We start from the raw sequence: 20,337 nt of genomic DNA on the forward strand, positions 1-20,337 counted from the left end.
TGTGCCATTTGTAGATTATCATTATTTAGACTTTGATTATGAATCTGATCTTTTGTTTGATTCCCTTCCTTCTATGTCTATCCCACTTTCCCCTAACATTACTTGCATGACATGTAGAAGTTACTTATTTAGGTATTAAATTAATTCTAAGGACTCTGGTTTTATAGCAAAGTATTCAGAATTTTTCTCATTGAATATTTTAAAGATTGAGGTAGAAAGGAATTATTTACACATCTGCCTTTTTGGGGGTTCATTTTTTCTTTCTAATTATTTCAGGTATTTATGCAAACTTTCTGACCAGGACTTAAGACAGAGTGCTGCTAGAAACATGGCTGATTTAATGTGGAGCACAGTGAAAGAACCATTGGATACAGCCTTGTGCTTTGATAAAGAAAGCCTTGATCTTGCATTTAAATATTTTATGTCACCCACATTGACTATGAGGTTGGCTGGACTAAGTCAGATAACAGTAAGTTGCATGTGATTTTTAGTAATTTATTTTAGATAAATTTTTGTTTGCCTAGGTTAGAAATGATTGAAATCCATTCTTTATACTTTTTATCTTTTAAAAATTATTATAATTTATTTACTGTTAATTGTTACCTTATTTTCCCAAATATTAACATTGCTTAATTTCTTAACACTGCTTAAAAAAAAGTGGTCGGAAGATATTCCTGGTTGCATTTTGAAGTGATGTTTCTTTTTTCTAATCACAGAATCAGCTTCACACCTTCAATGATGTGTGCAATAATGAATCTTTAGTTTCAGACACAGAAACGTAAGTAAGAATGTTATTTTGAATATTTCTGCACAGATACATTGTAGGCACAGTCAAGTCTCCTAATATGGTCTTTTGTGATTATAGAACTTTCAATGATGACATATATGAGCTACCTACTGTAAACATTGTGTTTTGAGGCGTCACAGCATATTTTAAATGAGAAATCCTTCAAAGTAATTAATATTTCAAAATATTCCCCCAATTACTTGTAAAAACTTTAGCATTCTTCTTTCTTTCTTTTTTTGTTTTTGGTGAGGCAGTTGGGGTTAAGTGACTTGCCCAGGGTCACACAGCTAGTAAGTGTCTTTTTAAAAAATGTTTTTTGCGTTTTTTATGTTTTTTGAGTTCCAAATTCTATCCTTCCCTTGCTCCCCTTCCACCTCCCTGAGTTGGTAAACAATCTGATATAGGTTATATATGTTCAGTCATGTAAAACATTTCCATATTAGCCATTTTGTGCAAGATTTGAACAAGAGACAGACCGAAAGAAAGAAAGAAAAATAGTATACTTAAGTCTGTTACCAGACAACATCAGTTCTTTCTTTTTTTGGAGTTGGATAGCATTTTTCATCATGAGTCTGTTGGATCATTGTATTGCTGAGAATAGCCAGGTCTTTCACAGTTCTTCCTCATACAATATTGCTGTTACTGTGTAGAGTAACTGGTTTTGCTCACTTGACTATATCAATTCAGGTAGGTTTTTCCAGGTATTTCTGAAAGCCCTCAATAATATTCCATCACAGTCATATACTATAACTTGTTCAGCTATTTCCCAATTGATGGACATCCCCTTGATTTCTAATTCTTTTTTTTTTTAAATTTTTTAAAAAGTGAGGCAATTGGGGTTAAGTGACTTGCCCAGGGTCACACAGCTAGTAAGTGTTAAGTGTCTGAGGCCAGATTTGAACTCTTGATTTGAACTCCTGACTCCAGGGCTATCTATCTGTCCCTCGATTTCTAATTCTTAGCCATCACAAAAAAGAGCTGCTATAAATATTTTTGTACATGTAGGTCCTTTTCATTTTTTTAAAAAAACCTCTTTGGATAAAGACCTAGTAGTGGTATTGCTGGATCAATGGTATGCACAGTTTTATAGTCCTTTGGGCATAATTCCATATTGCTCTCCAGAATCTTGTATTGGTTCACAACTCCACCAACAGTACATTACTGTCTGTTTCTCCATATCCCCTCCAACATTTATTATTTTCCTTCTTTTGTCATATTAGCCAACCTGATAGGTATATACCTCAGAGTTGTTAATTTGCTTTTCTCTAATCATTAGTGATTAGAGTATTTTTTTCATATGACTATAGCTGACTTTGATTTCTTCGTCTGAAAACTCCCTGTTCATATTCTTGTGTTCTTATAAATTTCACTCCATTCTCTATATGTTTAAGAAATGAAGCCTTTATCAGATACCTTCCCCCCCCCCCCCCAAGTTTTCTGCAAAGCAGTTAGTATTTAAAACAGCCTTAGTTCTGTAGTCTTAATAAATTCACTGGTTATAAAACAGAAAAAAACATTGGGGAAAGAAATTTAAAGTTTGCGGTTTCCCTCTTTACAAGACGTTTATATTAACTGTATTAGTTCTGTATTCTGTTTTGGAAATAAAGTTTCCAAGAAACTCTTCTTATCTCAAAATGGCTATTTAAAGCCACATATAAGTACATAGATAATTCTTACCTCTTTTCCCTTATTAATTCAGCTGCTAGAGTAGTATTAAGCATTCAACCCCATGTCAATTTTTCTTAAAAGAAACATCAATGAATGATATTTTTTGAGATCAAGAAATTCTGTTTCTTTATTTCTAAGGTGAGGACATGATTGTTGCATAAATAAGTAATTAAATAAAGGTTAAAATAATAAAATTTTTAACTGTTAAAGGGTCTTAAATATATTGAAATTTTATGTACTAGCCCATTTCAGAAAGTATGCCAGAAGGGAGAATTATATGGTAGATATTTTGTAATAAATATTTAAAAAGAATAAAAACATGTTTTAGTTGGTTAAAGTTGTTTCACAGTTTTGGGGCTGGGAATTGCAAGGAGACATATCTGGGATTGTTAGTAAATGCATAGCTGGGAATTATAATGGTTTGTCCTTCAAGAGTATAAGTTACAATCATTATCTGTCTTCCTTTCAGCTGCCAAAATACTGTTCTTAGAGCACAAGCCTGACCATACCACTTCCTTGTTCAATAAACTCTGTTGCCTCCCTATTACTTCTAGGATCAAATGCAAACTCTTCTTTTTTGAAGTTTTTGAAACGTTTTACTACCCAACTACAGCTTTCTCTTTCCAGCTTTTTATATTAATTCTTTTCATGCACTCAGCAGTCCAAGGCCAAACTGGCCTTGCTATTTCCTAAATATACATATTATTTCTCATCTCTGTGCCCTCCTTGTGACATCCCCTCCTTGACATAATGCATTCTTTACTCACCTGTTAGAATCTCTAGCTGCTTTTAAAGCTCAGCATGAATGTTTCTTTCTGCATGAAACCTGTTCTTATCCCTCTAGATGTTTATTACATGAGATCTTGTTTATATATATTCCGTATAGACTTATGTGAATATGTTGTCTCCCTTAATGAATTGTAAGCTCCTTGAAGGCAGAAAAGGTTTACTTTTTTCTTAATATCAGAACCCAATATAATACCTGGCATGCAGTAGCCATTTAACAAATGCTTATTTGTTTACTGATTATTTGAAACCTTGAATTGAGAGAGTTGTGTGCCAGTAGAAGATATTATAGGTATTTATTTATTGGACTTTGGAATCAGAGATTTTCTGTGCATGAAAGGATGCAGAAACCTAACACCTTCCGATTTACGAAGTAAAAAATATACTGCATGTTGTATAGTATCTAGGATTGTGGGTAAAGAGGTTCTTTTTTTTCTAGGGAGAGGGTGGCAGAAAGGAGCATATGATTAAAACTTATTAAAAATTCTTGCAGTATCCTTAATGTTTATAACTCACATGGTGTTAGAGTTAAAATTTAATATCACTGGTAAAACCATTTATGTAGAAAAATCTTATAAAAATGACACATCAGCTGTCTCTTGTGTAGAAACTTGATATAATGTGACTAATCAACATGTAAAGCTATTTTATTTCATGTTTGCCTTTAAAATTTCTAATAGTCTCATTCTTATTGTTTAATCTGTAACTTTATATATTTCTTTTCCTTCTCTCCACCCTCTATTTTATTGATTAATTATTTTTATCTGTTTAAACTGATTAAAGAACTTTTAGGTTGTTTTGTTTCTTAAATTTAAACTCAGCGGTCATGGGGTAGCTATGCTCAGTGAATAGAGCAATGGCCTGGAATCAGGAAATCTCATCTTAATGAGTTAAAAAACACCCTTAGTTACTAGCTATGTGATTCTGGGCAAGTCACTTAACCCTGTTTGCCTCAGTTTCCTCATTTGTAAAGTTTGTTGGAGAAGGAAATGACAAATCACTCCAGTATCTTTGCCAAGAAAACCCCAAATGGAATCATGAAAAGTTGGACAGGAATGAAAGGATTCAACAATAATAACATGATATAGCAAATAGAACGCTTGACTAGGAATTAATAAATTCAAGGTTTGAATCTTGCCTCAGATACTTTGTATATGACCCCAGACAAGTTAGTTAATCTCAGCTTTATTTTCTTCAACTGTTAAATGGAGATAACACTAGTATCTTTCTTAGTGTTTTTTTGTGAGGATCTAATAATAATAATAATGACTAATATTTATAATAGTGCGTAAGTCCACAAAGCATTTTACATATATTATTTGATTTGATCCTTGTCTGGGAGATAGATGCTATTATTATCCCTGTTTTACAGGTGAGGAAAGAGGTTGAGTCCATAACTCCAATTTATCACCTTGCAGTATATAATACATAGTAATGTATATAAAGTACATATAAAAATTGTAGCTAATTTTAAAAAATGTTGTTATAAATAAATAAAAGGGTAAAAGGTTTGAGTTGGTGGCAACAGGATATGACAGTGCTGTGATATTTCTTACTGTACCATAGCTCAATTAATGACATCTACTTTAATTTACTATTTTCTTTATTGCCGTATGATTTTTCTTTAAAACTTAGGTGTTTTAGTGAAATTTCTTAAGCTACAGAAAAATGGATTTAAAGTACAAAATATTTAACCACATGAAGAATGCTAAATATTTTCCTTTGTATACTTAAGTTTTTCAATCTTAAATAATAGTAGAATGGAGGAAAATATGTAATGTTAACATTTTATCCAGAGGTTTTTATTGGTAATTGCCAAATGTCTAAAATATAACATCACTGAAAGATTTTTATAATACTTATAACAAAATGTTTAAGCATTTAAAAAATAATTGGTTTTAAATTAAAAAAATAAAATATTCAAATGAAATAAAGATTGTAAACAATGTACTATAAAAAGTTTCTGGGGTATTTAACTTGCATTTTAGCAAGGTGGGTGGTATAGGTCTACAGTATGACATCATTTTAATGATCTTATGATAGTGTATATTTCTGGGTCTTTTTATTTGAAATGCAGTGTAGGTCAAATCTGAGTAAAGTTAAGTATTCCAAAATAATATAACTTCAGTGCTCATCAGTCATTGCATATGGTAAGCTTGAAATTATTTTTAGAACCAAGAAATTGCTTTAGATTACCTTTTTGTAGTTTATATTTTTATGTTTTATTACTTAGACCTTGCTGTAATTTCTTTATCTCTGCTAATTTCTGTACTATTGCTAATTTTATATAGATACTATTGGCATTCCCCTCTTATACAAATTTATGTAATCTTTTAAATGACTTAATCCACAGTCAGAAAATTTGGTTTGAGGCAGCTAGGTGGGTGGCGCAGTGGATAGAGCATCGGCCCTGGATTCAGGAGAACCTGAGTTCAGATCCGGCCTCAGACAGTTAACATTTACTAGCTGTGTGATCCTGGGCAAGTCACTTAGCCCCCATTGCCCTGCAAAAAAAAAAAGAAAGAAAGAAAATTTGGTTTTCCGAGGTTGTTAATTGGTTTTGTGCTTCATTACTTCTGCACAGGCTATTTATTTGTTATTTATGTTGTGACTTTTATTGTGTTTTTCTTTTTTTCTTTTTAGTGAGGCAATTGGGGTTAAGTGACTTGCCCAGGGTCACACAGCTAGTAAGTGTTATGTGTCTGAGGCCAGATTTGAACTCAGGTACTCCCGACTCCAGGGCCGGTGCTCTATCCACTGCGCCACCTAGCTGCCCCTATTGTGTTTTTCTAAAGAGCATCTTACCTATTTTTAAAGAATAGGAAAAGACTATATACACATTTGTTTTTGGTTAGGAGAATCCTTTGTTACAATTTGAAATGAGGGGCAGCTAGGTGGCGCAGTGGATAGAGCACTGGCCCTGGAGTCAGGAGTACCTGAGTTCAAATCCTGTCTCAGACACTTGACACTTACTAGCTGTGTGACCCTGGGCAAGTCACTTAACCCCCATTGCCTCAAAAAAAAAATTTGAAATGAAATATAGAAGGAATAATTTCAGTACTCCATTTTCTGAGCATCTCTTTCATTCCAAGGAGATTTTACCTATCTCCTTGAGTAGGAGACAAGCAAATAATTTTTAGAGGACTGATGGTGATCTAATGAGGTGATCATCTGACTGTGGAAAGTTCCCTTGGTGGGGGAAGACCATCCCGCAATGGTGGTGGCTGGTAGAAGTTGGGCGAGGGGCAGCTCCAGATCTCTCAAGCCATCTCTCTCCCTCTCAAGCCACAAAGGCAGTAGCCCCGAGGGGTGGGGGAGACTGGAATGAAGGGTGGTGGTTCTGGAGCTAACTCAGTCCTGATCTGGTGCCTGAGTACACAGGCGGGCAGCTAGGTGGCACACTGGATAGAGCACTGGCCCTGGAGTCAGGAGGACCTGAGTTTAAATCCGGCCTCAGACACTTGGCAGGTAATAGCTGTTGTGACCCTGGGCAAGTCACTTAATCCCAATTGCCTCACCACCACCACCACCACCCTTCCCCCCCCCCCCAAAAAAAAAAAAGGAAGTACACAGGCACTTCTCGCAAATTTCTCATCTCCATAGAAAGGAAATGGAGCCTACTTTGCTCTTTTGATGAAGTTTTTGTTGCCTTTAGGGACAGTCTGGCTTGCCAGGAAACTGAAGGCAATACTTTTGGGTTCTTTCTTCTTAGACTCAGTTTTCACTGAAGACTTTTAAAGTTAAATACACTTTTCCCCTTGCATCAGGGAAGTCTGGTAATTTCAAGTTCTAGGGAAAGGCGTTTTAAGTTCTGGCTGACTTTCAGTTTGGGTTTTAGCAGCTAGAGTGAGCAAAAATTTATAATGGTATTATAAATTGTTAGCAGTAGCATGACCTGTGTCTGATTTCTTTAAATAAATCATTCACAAAACATTTATTGAGCATTTGCTCTGTACCAGGTTCTGTGCTAGATGCTAAGGATAAAGAAACAACAACAAAAAAAAAGAATCCATTCTCAGTCTTAAAATTCTTAAATTCCATCTGAGAAATAGTAGGTATACAGATACCTAAAAACAAAATACATAAAAATAAGTGCAGTGCAGTAAGTATCTTAATAAAATTGGCAAAATTATATAAAGATAATAATGGTGGATATATGAATATTTAAATTTAAATGAGTTTTATGTTAAATAACATTAATCTATTAGGAACTGCCACCTGGTGACTAAGCTTCTTCAACACTAAACAATCATACTTGATGTCTCTAAACAGAAACTGATGTTTAAGAACTAATAATACCAGGAAGATGAAGGAATAAGATAGGAAATACTGGGCTCTCCTAAATTCACCCACAAACAAGGTAAAACATCACCTTAAAGTGAACTTTGAGTGCAGAAATAATTAAGTTCAGTAAAGCAGTTGTCCACCCAAAACAGTTTGGGAGGATCTCAGGGAGGACTGGACCTTGAGCTGGAGGGCCTTAGGTTTGTTTGGTCCCATGGAAATGCACATACCTTCAGGTAGAATCCTCTGAATCAACAAACAATAGGCTTTGGGGATTGCTGGGTTGGCCTTCTGGAACTTTGACTTAAAGGAAGTCAGTGGGCAAAGTTGAGGAAGGAGTGTATTCCAGGCTTAGAGGACTGCTGCAAAAGATTCCTGGAGTTAGGAGAGTCTTAGTGGATCAGCAAGTAGGCTAGTGTTCACTAAAAGAGTAAATGGCAAGGAGTAAAGTATGAGAAGACTGGAAAAGAGGGAGGTAGTTGAGAGGCTTTGAACACCAAAGAGGGGATTTCACATTTGATAGGATATTGGAGATTAGTAGAAAAGTTAGGGCAGGATAGGTTGTTTTGTGAATTACCATCAAAGAAATTATATAATTAAATCCATGGGAGATGATGGCATCATCCAGTTAAGTAGTATAGTGGGAGAAGAGAAGAGGGCCCAGCACTGACCCTTGAAGGACACCTTTAGGGTGTGACCTGGATGAGGATCCTGCAAATAAGATTGAAAAGCAGCAGTCTAGGTAGGAGGAGAAAGAATGGTATTCTGAAAACTCAAGAGAAGAGAGTATTAGTGAGGAGAGGGTGAATAACAATATTAAAGGCTTTAGAGAGGTTGGAAAGAATGATTGAAAAAATGCCTTTGTATTTGGTAATTAAAAGGTCATTGATTACTTTGGAGAGAACCATTTCAAGGAAATGAGGTTGGAAGCCTGATTGTAAGGAGTTAATTAGAAAGTAAGAGGAATGAAAGTATAACACTTAGTGTAGATTGCCCCTTTTTTTGGGGGGGGGTGAGGTAATTGGGGTTAAGTGACTTGCCCAGGGTCACACAGCTACTAAGTGTCAAGGGTCTGAGGCCGGATTTGAACTCAGGTATTCCTGAATCCAGGACCGGTGCTCTATCCACTGGGCCACCTAGCTGCCCCTAGATGGCCTTTTAAGGAGTTTGGCCACAAAGGACAGAAGACCCACAGGATGATAGCAGGGTAGGACAAACCACGCGAGGGTTTTTTGAGGATGAGGGAGACAAGGACATGTTTATAGCCAGTAGACAGATTGAAAATAGGACAATCTGTTTGAGAAGACAGGGTGGAATGGAATTATTTGAACAGGTAGGGGGGTTGGCCTTGATAAGGAGTAAGGCCACCTCTTTGGTAAGATAAAAGTGAAGGGTGGAGATAGCAGAAGGTATTTTACTGATAGGAGATGAAGAAAAAAGTGAGCTCAAAGTGAATAACCTCTTTTTTTTCTGTAAAATAAGAGGGAAGATTGTCAGTTGAAAGGGTGGGAGGAAGAGAGGCCATGGGAAGTTTAAGGACAGATAAATGGTCTGGAAGATCTACTGTGGAGAGTGGGATAGTGACTTGATGAAGGAGGTACTGTACTATTGCCTGCCAGTAAAGAGAGCCTGGTTGGTTACTTAACATAAATGTTTAGCGTATTATATCAGAAAAGCTGCTTAGTTTTTCTCTACTTTTGTTTAGCAGCAGGTATATAGGAGTGAAGGTGGTGAATGGTGTGAATGATCAAGGTTGAGGCTTAGCAGGGCATAACCAGTGAAAAGAATAAGGGGTTAGAGACTTAAGAGTTTAATTGGTTCATCAAGGAGTGAAGATGGGGAAAAGAGGGGTGAGTGGCTAAAGAAATTAGAGGTAATGATGTAGGTGAATAGTAGAATTTTCTTTTTTTTTTTTTTTTTTTTTTTTTATTTTTAGTGAGGCAATTGGGGTTAAGTGACTTGCCCAAGGTCACACAGCTAGTAAGTGTTAAGTGTCTGAGGCCGGATTTGAACTCAGGTACTCCTGACTCCAGGGCCGGTGCTCTATCCACTGCGCCACCTAGCTGCCCCGAATTTTCTATGGGAAGACAGGGAGAGGTTGGAGGCTAAAATAGGTCAATGGTCAGTGAAGGGCATTTTGGAATTCTTGAACATGCAGGTGGTACATTTGTGGATGATGGCAAGACCAAGAACATAACCATCTTAGTGTATGGCTGAGGCGGAGTGGAGAAATATATCATGGTAAGTAAGTTGAGGATCTGATTGGTTAAGGTATTCTTGAAGTTCCCTAGTATGAGGGCAGAAGTTGGGGAGGAGAGAAAAATTGTGATCTGATTTTATTGAGGGAAGAGGGCAAGTGACCTTGGGATTTCAGTTGGGTAGTAGAGATGAATGTCATGTACCTCAGCAGAGGAAAGGTGACTGAATCATAGGGGTAGGAAGAGAAAGGAGTGATGATGCAGTGGGTTTTTTTTTTTTGTTTGTTTGTTTTCTTTTTTTAACTTTTACAAATGGATGTTTACTGAGAAGATAAAGAACACAAGTTACAGAGCATTCTTTCCCTCTACCTTCACCAACACTCAAGGTCACCTTCTGCCCTAATAACCTTTGGGAAGAGTGCGATCAAATTTGTATTATTTCTTAAATAACGCATTCATTCCACCAAGTTCATTTCCCAAGGCAATGTAGCAGATCAGTTACTCTCTTTCCTTCTTGGTTGCTTTTCTTTTTTTTTAAATAAAAGTATTTTATTATTTTCCAGTTACATGTAGAAATAGTTTTCAACATTTGTTTATATAAGATTTCCAATTTCAAATTTTTCTCCCTCCCTCCCCTAGACAGCAGGCAATCTGATATAGGTTATATATGCATAATAACATAATTATAATAACATTAAACATTTCTGCATTAGTCAGAGCACAACGGAAAAACCTCAAATCAGAAAACCAGTAGCACCAAAAAGAAAAGAAATAGTATGGTCCAATCAGCATCCATATTCCACAGTTCTTTTTTTTCTGTATTTGGAGAGTCTTTTCCATCACGAGTCCTTTGTAACTTTCTTGTTCCGTTGGATTGGTGAGAAGAATCTAGTCTATCACAGTTGATTAACACATAATGTTGATGATACTGTGTATAATGTTCTTCTGGTTCTGCTCATCTCACTCATCAGTTCATGGAAGTCCTTCCAGGTTTCTCTGAACTCCACCTGCTCATCGTATCTTACAGCACAATAGAATTCCATTACATTCATATACCACAGCTTGTCCAACCATTCCCCAATTGATGGGCATCCCCTCAACTTCCAATTCCTTGCCACCATGTACAGAGCAGCTATAAATATTTTTGTGCATGTGGGTCCTTTTCCCTTTTTTATGATCTCTTTGGGAAAAAGACCCAAGAGTGGTATTGCTTGGTCAAAGGGTATGCACAGCTTTATAGCCCTTTGGGGATAATTCCAAATTGCTCTCCAGAATAGTTGGATCGGTTCACAGCTCCACCAACAATGCATTAGTGTTCCAATTTTCCCACAGTTTCTCCAACATTTATTATTTTCCTTTTTTGTCATTTTAGCCAATCTGATAGGTGTCAGGTGGTACCTCAGAGTTGTTTTAATTTCCATCTCTCTAATCAGTAGTGATTTAGAGCATTTTTTCATATGGAAATAGATAGCTTTGATTTCTTCATCAGAAAACTGCCTGTTCATATCCGTTGACCATTTCTCAATTGGGGAATGACTTGTATTCATATAAATTTGATTTAGTTCCCTATTTATTTTAGAAATGAGGCCTTTATCAGAAGTACTGGCCATAAAAATTATTTCCCAGCTTTCTGCCTCCCTTCTAATTTTGGATGCATTGCTTCTGTTTGTACAAAACCTTTTGAATTTAATGTAATCAAAATCATCCATTTTGCATTTCATAATATTCTCTATCTCTTGTTTGGTCATAAACTGCTCTCCTTTCCAAAGATCTGAAAGGTAGACTATTCTTTTTTCTCCTAATTTACCTGTGGTATCACGTCTTATGTCTAAATCATGTACCCATTTTGACCTTATTTTAGTATAAGGTGTCAGATGTTAGTCTATGCCTAATTTCTGCCTTATTATCTTCCAGTTTTCCCAACAGTTTTTGTCAAGCACTGAATTCCTATCCCAGAAGCTGCGGTCTTTGGGTTTATCAAACAGTACATTACTAATGTTATTTACTACTGTGTTTCCTGTGCCTAGCCTATTCCATTGGTACTCCACTCTATTTCTTAGCCAGTACCAGATAGTTTTGATGACTGCCGCTTTATAGTAGAGCTCCAGATTTTGGTACAGCTAAAGCACCTTCCTGTGCATTTTTTTCATTATTTCCCTTGATATTCTTGACTTTTTGTTTTTCCAGATGAATTTTGTTATTATTTTTCTAGCTCTATAAAATAATTTTTAGGTAGTCTCATTGGTATGGCACTGAATAAGTACATTAATTTAGGTAGAATTGTCATTTTTATTATATTAGCTCGGCCTATTCATGAGCAGTTGATATCTTTCCAATTTTTTAGATGTGATTTGATTTGTGTGAAAAGTGTTTTGTAATTGTGTCATAGAGTTCCTGGGTTTGTCTTGGCAAGTAGACTCCCAAGTATTTTATATTACCTACCGTTACTTTAAATGGTAGTTCTCTTTCTATCTCTCGTTGTTGGACTTTGTTGGTCATGTATAGAAATACTGATGATTTCTGTGGATTTATTTTATATCCTGCTACTTTGCTACAGTTGTTAATTGTTTCAAGTAATTTTTGAGTTGATTCTCTAAATATACCATCACATCATTTGGAAAGAGTGATAGTTTTGTTTCCTCCTTGCCTATTCTAATTCCTTTAATTCCTTTTTCTTCTCAGATTGCTAAAGCTAACATTTCTAGTACAATATTAAATAATAGAGGTGATAATGGACATCCCTGTTTCACCCCTGATCTTATTGGGAAGGCCTCTAACTTATCTCCATTACATATGATGCTTGCTGATGGTTTTAGGTAGATACTGCTTATTATTTTAAGGAAAGCTCCACCTATTCCTAAGCTCTCTAGTGTTTTTATAGGAATGGGTGCTGTATTTTGTCAAAAGTTTTCTCTGCATCTATTGAGATAATCATATGATTTTGGTTAGTTTTCTTATTGATGTGGTTGATTATGTTAATAGTTTTCCTAATGTTGAACCAACCCTGCATTCCTGGTATTAATCACACCTGGTCATAGTGTATTATCCTGGTGATCACGTGCTGTAATCTCCTTGCTAATATCTTATTTAAGATTTTAGCATCAATATTCATTAGGGAAATTGGTCTATAATTTTCTTTCTCTGTTTTTGCTCTGCCTGGTTTTGGTATCACCACCATATTTGTGTCATAAAACGAATTTGGTAGAACTCCTTCACCTATTTTTCCAAATAATTTGTATAATATTAGAATTAATTGTTCTTTAAATGTTTGGTAGAATTTACCTGTAAACCCATCTGGCCCTGGGGTTTTTTTTTTTTTTAGATTGTCATATTTATTGGCATACAATTGGGCCCAATCATTAAGTTTCATGCCCAATTCATTGATCTCCTCTTTCTCTTTTTTATTCATGTAAGCAGTTAGAGCTATAAAATTTCCCCTAAGCACTGCTTTGGCTGTATCCCATAGATTGTGGTATGTTGTCTCATTATTGTCATTTTCTTGGATAAAGTTATTGATTGTTTCTACAATTTGTTGTTTGACCCACTCATTTTTTAGAATGAAATTATTTAGTTTCCAATTGATTTTCAGACTACCTTTCCATGGCTCTTTATTACATGTAATTTTTATTGCATCATGATCTGAGAAGGATGCATTTACTATTTCTGCCTTTCTACATTTGACTGTGATGTTTTTGTGCCCTAATACATGGTCAGTTTTTGGAAATGTGCCATGTACTGTTGAGAAAAAGGTATATTCCTTTTCTATCTCCATTCAGTTTTCTCCAGACATCTATCATGTCTAACTTTTCTAGTATCCTATTCACCTCTTTCACTTCTTTCTTATTTATTTTGTGACTAGATTTATCTAATTCTGAGAGGGGAAGATTCGGATCCCCCACTAGTATAGTATTACTGTCTATTTCCTCTTGTAACTCATTTAATTTCTCTAAGAATTTGGATGCTATACCACTTGGTGCATACATGTTTAATATTGATATTACTTCATTATCTATAGTACCTTTTATCAAGATGTAGTTTTCTTCCTTATCTATTTTAATTAGATCTATTTTTGCTTTTGCTCTGTCTGAGATAAGGATTGCTACCCCTGCTTTTTTGATTTTAGCTTAAGCATAATATATTCTGCTCCAGCTTTTTACCTTTACTCTGTGTGTATCTCTCTGCTTCACATGTGTTTCTTGTAAACAGCATATTGTAGGATTCTGCTTTTTAATCCACTCTGCAATTTGCTTCCGTTTTATGGGAGAGTTCCTTGCATTCACATTCACAGTTTAACTGTTTATTTCCCTCCATCTTCTTTTCCCCTTTGTACTTTTTCCCCCTTCTTTCTCCCTTTTCCACTTGACCAGTGTTTTGCTTCTGACCACTGCCTCTCTCAATTTGTCCTCCCTTTTATCAGCTGCCCTTCTTTTTCTTGCCCCTTCCCCCCCCCCCCACTTGTGCCCTCCCTTCTATCAATACCACCCTTTTTCCCCTTCCCCTTTTGTTTCCTTACAGAGTAAGCTAAGTTTCTTTATACAAATGGGAGTGTATTTTATTCCCTCCCTGAACCTAGTCTGATGAAAGTAAGATTTCAACAATTCCCACCCCTCCCTTCTTTCCCTCTGTTGTAATGGATTCTTTTTGTGCCTCTTCCTATGATATAATTAACCCCATTCCATCTCTCCCTTCCTCTCCTCCCCCTTGTCTTCTTTTGTTCTGCTCCTTAAGTTTCTTTATATCATCATGTCAAAGTTGATTTAATAACAATACCTTTACAGAGATACAGATCTCCAGAGTTAAAAGTATTATCCTCCCTCATATTGACTCAAGCAGTTTAATGTCATTGAACAACCCTTTTCTCCCCCTTGTTTACCTCCTTATATTTCTCTAGAGTCTTGTATTTGAACTAGGGGACTTCCAAGGCTTCCTGAGAAAAAGACTAGAAATGAACAGAAAATTTGATCTCCAAATACAAGACTCTAGAGAAATATAAAGATGATATGTTTTTGGTTGAGTTAATGTGGAAATCACCCAGGAAGGACCTTTTGATTTCCCTCTTGTGTCTTAACTATTTCCTAGGTTCTGATTAGTTTCAGTTCCATTCTTTTGTTTGTTCGTTCGTTCATTCATTCATTCATTTTTTGGCAGGGCAGTGAGGGTTAAGTGACTTGCCCAGGGTCACACAGCTAGTAAGTGTCAAGTGTCTGAGACTGGATTTGAACTCGGGTCCTCCTGGATCCAGGGCTGGTGCTTTATCCACTGCACCACCTGGCTGCCCCTGTTTCAGTTACATTCTATAATTTTAGAAGTATATACATGTTAGCTGTTATTGATTCTTTGTCTAGTTTGTATACTTGTTCCCAAAAGTATTTCTCTTGCTTGTAGAATGTGTGTGTGTGTGTGTGTGTGTGTGTGTGTGTATGTGTATGTGTATGTGTGTGTGTGTTTAGTGGAGCAATGAGGGTTAAGTGACTTGACCAGGGTCACACAGGTAGTAAGTGTCAAGTGTCTGAGACTGGATTTGAATTCAGGTCCTCCTGAATCCAGGGCCAGTGCTTTATCCACTGCACCACCTAGCTGCCCCTAAAATCTCTTTAGTGTGGATACTTTCTCCCAGCAGTGGATTAGAGCACTGGGCTTGGGAATCAAAAAGACTCATCTTCCTGAATTAAAATCTGGCTTCAGACACTTATTAGCTCTTTGATCTTGGGCAAGTCATGGAATCCTATTTGTCTCAGTTCCTCATCTTTAAAATGAGCTGGAGAAGGAAATGGTAAACCATTCTAGCATCTTTGCTAAGAAAACAGCAAAATGGGGTCACGAAGAGTTGGACAGGACTGAACCACCCAGCCACCCCCACCCCGCTTCTCTCCCCTCTCTCCTCTGTCTTCATCAGCAGAACACAGATTGTCAAATTATCTCTGGCTTTTTTCCCTCCTTATAATTCCTACCTTTTTCCCCCCTTGTGGTTTTACATTTCTCTGTTGACATCTTTTATGCAGCTTTTCCTGTAAAATTTTTCATTTGTAACCTTTTGGGTTAACTTCAGCTTCCAGTTCTTTAGAGACTCATATTCCATGTCTTTTGGCTTTGTCACTGGGAGAATACTGGTTGTTAGCTGCTTAGTTACTATAAACAGTGAGTGGAAGCCCATAGGCTTTATTGGGGTGGTGGTGGTGGTGGTGGTGGTGGTAAATGAATCTGAAGGGCCTATGTTGTCACAGATAACTGGCAGTTATACTTATTTACTGGCCAATCTAGTTCATCCCCAATATAAAATTTCAAGATGAGTGGATTAAGTCACCCTGGGAAGAAGCTTGTTCTCTGGGCCAGGGTGACATAATCCTAGACCTGTTCTATGTTGGGAATAGAGGGTTCAGAACCCAGTAGCTGTGTAGATGTCAAGTTCCCTAAGCCAAATGAATCTTAAATTTATGGTAAATATTTTTAAAGTATCATTGTGGCATGTAAAAAACCAAATTTTAATAAGTCAATTATTAAAGATTAATTAAGCACTTAATATGTTCTGAGTACAAAGACAAAAAAAAGATTCTGACCTCAAGGAGTAAACATTCCATTTTGGGGACAGTATATGAAGACATTGATAGATAAGAGATACATGCAGGACAGAAGGGAATGCAGAAGGTGGACTTGTTATATACTTTCAAAGCAGGAAGAAGCTAAGAAAGTAAGTAATATTACTGATATGTTATATTCCCCCCTCCCCCCCAAAACCCCAATTCTTCTATAACTTTTAAACCAATTTCTTCTTTAATGGAACTGACAGTGATCTGGTTTATTCTTCAAACTACTTAATTATTCCCTTGCAATGATCAACATAATGTCTTTTTATCTATTAAATTTTTCTTACAAAATGGTAATTGTTCGTATTACTGTGAAAGTATTAGAATGTTGCTATAGTACATATTCCCTACTCTTACATACTAATGTTTAAATATCTTTGTTTTCATAATGTCTATTACCAATATCCACAAAGAAATAATGAAAAATTTTGCTTTGTACTATTTAATGTTCTGTTATCACATTCTGTTATGATTAACAAGCTCTTACTCTGACTTGTGATATTAACATTAAGACAGCTAAAAATTGAGGCCAGTTCGATTTTGGACAAGCTGCTGTGTTTAAGGTGTTTACTAGGCATCTAGTTTGAGATTTCCAGTAGAGAGTTGGAGATGTAAGACTGGAGGTCATTATAGTGGTTAGCATTAGTTAAGTATATCGGGTACATCAGCATGGAGTATATTGATATATATTAGCATTGAGATGATAATTAAATACATGAAAGCTGATGTGGAGAGAGTTTTGGACAAATGACCTCAATTTCTTCAGTAAACTATGTCACAAGCTCCCAAGCTGTGAGAGTAGGGGGAAGAAATCACGGGAGGTTTGGGATTATGATTTAATTTGGGAGATATAAAAGGACTGCCTTGTATCAGTGAGTGCCCAATTGACATTATGGAACACAAATTTCTAGTGCATCCAATTTGGGAATTTCTCCACATTCATTCACCATCACTTGTGTAGGAGAAAAGGTTAAGAGATGGTAGAGTAAGGCAGAGATTAAGCTTGGTAGAGCACAATGATATGATAAAACAGGAACTCTAGTAGAGGACAATATAGAGATGAACTGGTTCAGTAAAGAGTTAATATGGACAAAGGAGGAGAGCGTTACTAGTGCAGGGGCAATGCTGAGGAGAGAACTGAGTTGAGGTCACACTGTAGACAAAGCAGGATTTGATAATTTACTAATATTTCAGCACGATAATATTAAACTATAATTATAATTAGAAGTAGGATTAAATTTATCTCCTTAAATCTGAGAAACTATAACTTTTTCCAGGTATAATTTTTAGGTTACAGATAAGTTACCACACTCTTCTTTTTGCTTACATTTTGGGGGGTGTGTGTGAGGTACTTGGGGTTAAGTGACTTGCCCAGGGTCACACAGCTAGTAAGTGTCAAGTGTCAGACGGGATTTGAACTCAGGTTCTCCTGACTCCAGGGCTGGTGCTTTATCCACTGCGCCACTTAGCTGCCCCTTTGCTTACTATTAAACACACTTTACCCTACTTTCTCTGTTTTAAAACTGAAAATTAGGCAAACTATCTCTTCCTATAATTCTTTGACTCTAGTATGATGCACATTTAATTCTCAAGTCAAGATAACTTGTTTTTTCCTGCAGATTTTATTGATTCTTATTGAGTCAGCAGTACAGATTTTTATACATTATTGTATAGCAATATCTGTATTTAGTATACTATCATTTCCTACATCTTTTTATTGCACAAAAATATGGAATTGTATAGATTAGAAAAGTTTTTTACTCAGGAGTTAGAAATATGCATATATATATATATATATACTTTGTTATTAATTATTATAGTAGTAGTAGTAGGCCTCCACCAGTCACGGACGACCATGGATCAGCGCCTTGAAGAGCCACAGGCCACAGTGTGGCTGTGCAGTCCAGTACGGGAGCTGCAGCTCCTGAGTGACTTATAACTGGTAACTGCCACGTCCTGTGTTGTATCTACCCCATGAGGAGTAGCTGGAGTGTCCTCTCCAGGGCACTGGCCTGGGCAGATCAATATGGAAAACAAGCTATTGCCCATGCAGCAGGTTTTCCCTCTCCGCAACATTGGTGGATCCAAAGGAGAGGCAGAGCCAATACAGTTTGGCACCAGTGCTGCCACAGGAGTTACCAGAGGGATGTGATGTCCAACATCCAACTGCCTAAGGGACTCTGACTCCTTTTTTCCTCAGGGTTAACTCCCGAGGAAATTATTATAGTCTGTTATTAACATCTACATACTTTACATTTTAAAAATAAAAATAAAATCACCACCTGTCTTGCTCTTATTTTATTTTCTTCAGTTTTATGTTTTAGTAATGTGAATTAAGTTAATGCATATTTAATTACTAATCATATTATGATTACATGCTTTAATAATGTATACTTAAGTAGCAATTTGACTAATATATACTAAGATGATAGCGGTTGAGGATGGTAGGGCTTAGTATTTGAAGATTTAAAGAAATCTGTCATTTGTTTATGAAGGGCAGAGTAGAGAAAAGACCTGATAATACTTTGATGGAAAAAAAAAATATAGAAAGTACCCATGGCATTAATAACATCTATAAAATTAGGAAAACTTGGATTAACTGCTTCAACTGTAATTAGATCACTTTCATACATTCATAATTGACAAAAGGCCATCATGTGCTTTAATATTACAGTGATGTTCTTAGTTGTACTTTATAGTAGCAAAAGGGGAAAAATATAGAAAATATACATTACATAGAAGGTACTCCCAAGTTGTAAGTTGCTCTGAATAATATTTAGCTTGATATTCATTCCTCTTCAGGAATCACATCAGCAGCATCCTCATCAAGGATTTATTTCAGTAGTAGCTATAGGGATAACTCTTGTTCCTTCAAATTCTAAGGCTTGTCACCTTTCTAGTACTTACATGAACATACTGAAGAACTGGTAGGGTCTTCAGTGTTATTTTTTTGTTTGAAATTAGGCCGTGTATAAATGAAGACACGGGCAAGATTGCCCCGAACAGAAAGGTGGAGCCAGCGAGTTGCTTCATTTTACATTTTCCTCGATGACATCTGCCAAATTAAAATTCTTTACTGTAGAGTTGTTTTTGTTTGTTTGTTTGTTTTTTGGTGAGGCAATTGGGATTAAGTGACTTGCCCGGGGTCACACAGTTGGTAAGTGCCAAGTGTCTGAGGCTAAATTTGAACTCAGGTCCCCCTGATTCCAGGTCCTGTACTCTATCCACTGTGCCACCTAGCTGCTCCTATTGTAAAGTTCTGAGAGATTTACCATTCTTTAATTTTTATGTTTCTGTTTTCATCACTGGAAATTTGTCTGACTATGTGTCTTCTTTTCAAGTGAAGATACTCTTTTGGTTTTGATAAATGATAATAGTACTAATTTTTCATGAAAAAGCTTTTTCAAAAATTTAATTTTAAATTTTGGTTTATCTGCAGTGGTAACCAATTTTACTATTTTACTTTAGGTCAATTGCAAAAGAACTTGCAGACTGGCTTATTAGCAACAATGTTGTTGAACATATATTTGGACCAAATCTACATATTGAGGTTTGTATAAAAAAAAAATCATTTGGTTTCCGTGGTCTTGGTAGATAAAAGTATTTTGTATATTGACCGTGTGTCTGTTTTACAGATTATCAAACAGTGCCAAGTGATTTTGAATTTTCTGGCAGCAGAAGGACGACTAAGTACTCAGCACATAGATTGTATTTGGGCTGCAGCACAGGTAAAGAAATTATTGGTCAAATTAAAGAAAACCTTACAGGGTTTTTGTTGTAATTATCTTAAATATTTTCAGGTATTAGCAGCTATTACTTTTTTTGTTTCACCTTGTATTTTTTCTTTTTTTAAAAGAATTTTTGTTGCCATGTTTTATTCTTGCATCATGAAAATTCCAATATTCCTTGTTTTCTTCCCTCTCAGAGAGACATTCCAAACAAATATTTTTTAAATAGAAAAAATAAAGAAGAGGAAGGATGGGTGGATAACTCAAACCCATCAATAGAGTGGAGCAAGTCTTAATGTGAA

At 36.0% G+C, this 20,337-nt stretch overlaps 1 protein-coding gene across 4 annotated transcripts in view; it reads left to right on the forward strand.

Annotated features, from left to right (window-relative positions):
- USP34 (ubiquitin specific peptidase 34) overlaps positions 1-20,337 on the forward strand; it is a 313,145-nt gene that overhangs the window by 108,914 nt on the left and 183,894 nt on the right. For all 4 annotated transcript variants that reach the window (XM_043983440.1, XM_043983444.1, XM_043983443.1 and 1 more), the window contains exons 7-10: positions 277-469; positions 717-778; positions 19,776-19,857; positions 19,943-20,035. In XM_043983440.1, the coding sequence (XP_043839375.1) occupies positions 277-469; positions 717-778; positions 19,776-19,857; positions 19,943-20,035 (430 nt within the window). The remainder of the gene's footprint in view (positions 1-276; positions 470-716; positions 779-19,775; positions 19,858-19,942; positions 20,036-20,337) is intronic.

Source organism: Dromiciops gliroides, chromosome 2 (genome assembly GCF_019393635.1).
Source record: "Dromiciops gliroides isolate mDroGli1 chromosome 2, mDroGli1.pri, whole genome shotgun sequence".
NCBI lineage: Eukaryota > Metazoa > Chordata > Mammalia > Microbiotheria > Microbiotheriidae > Dromiciops > Dromiciops gliroides.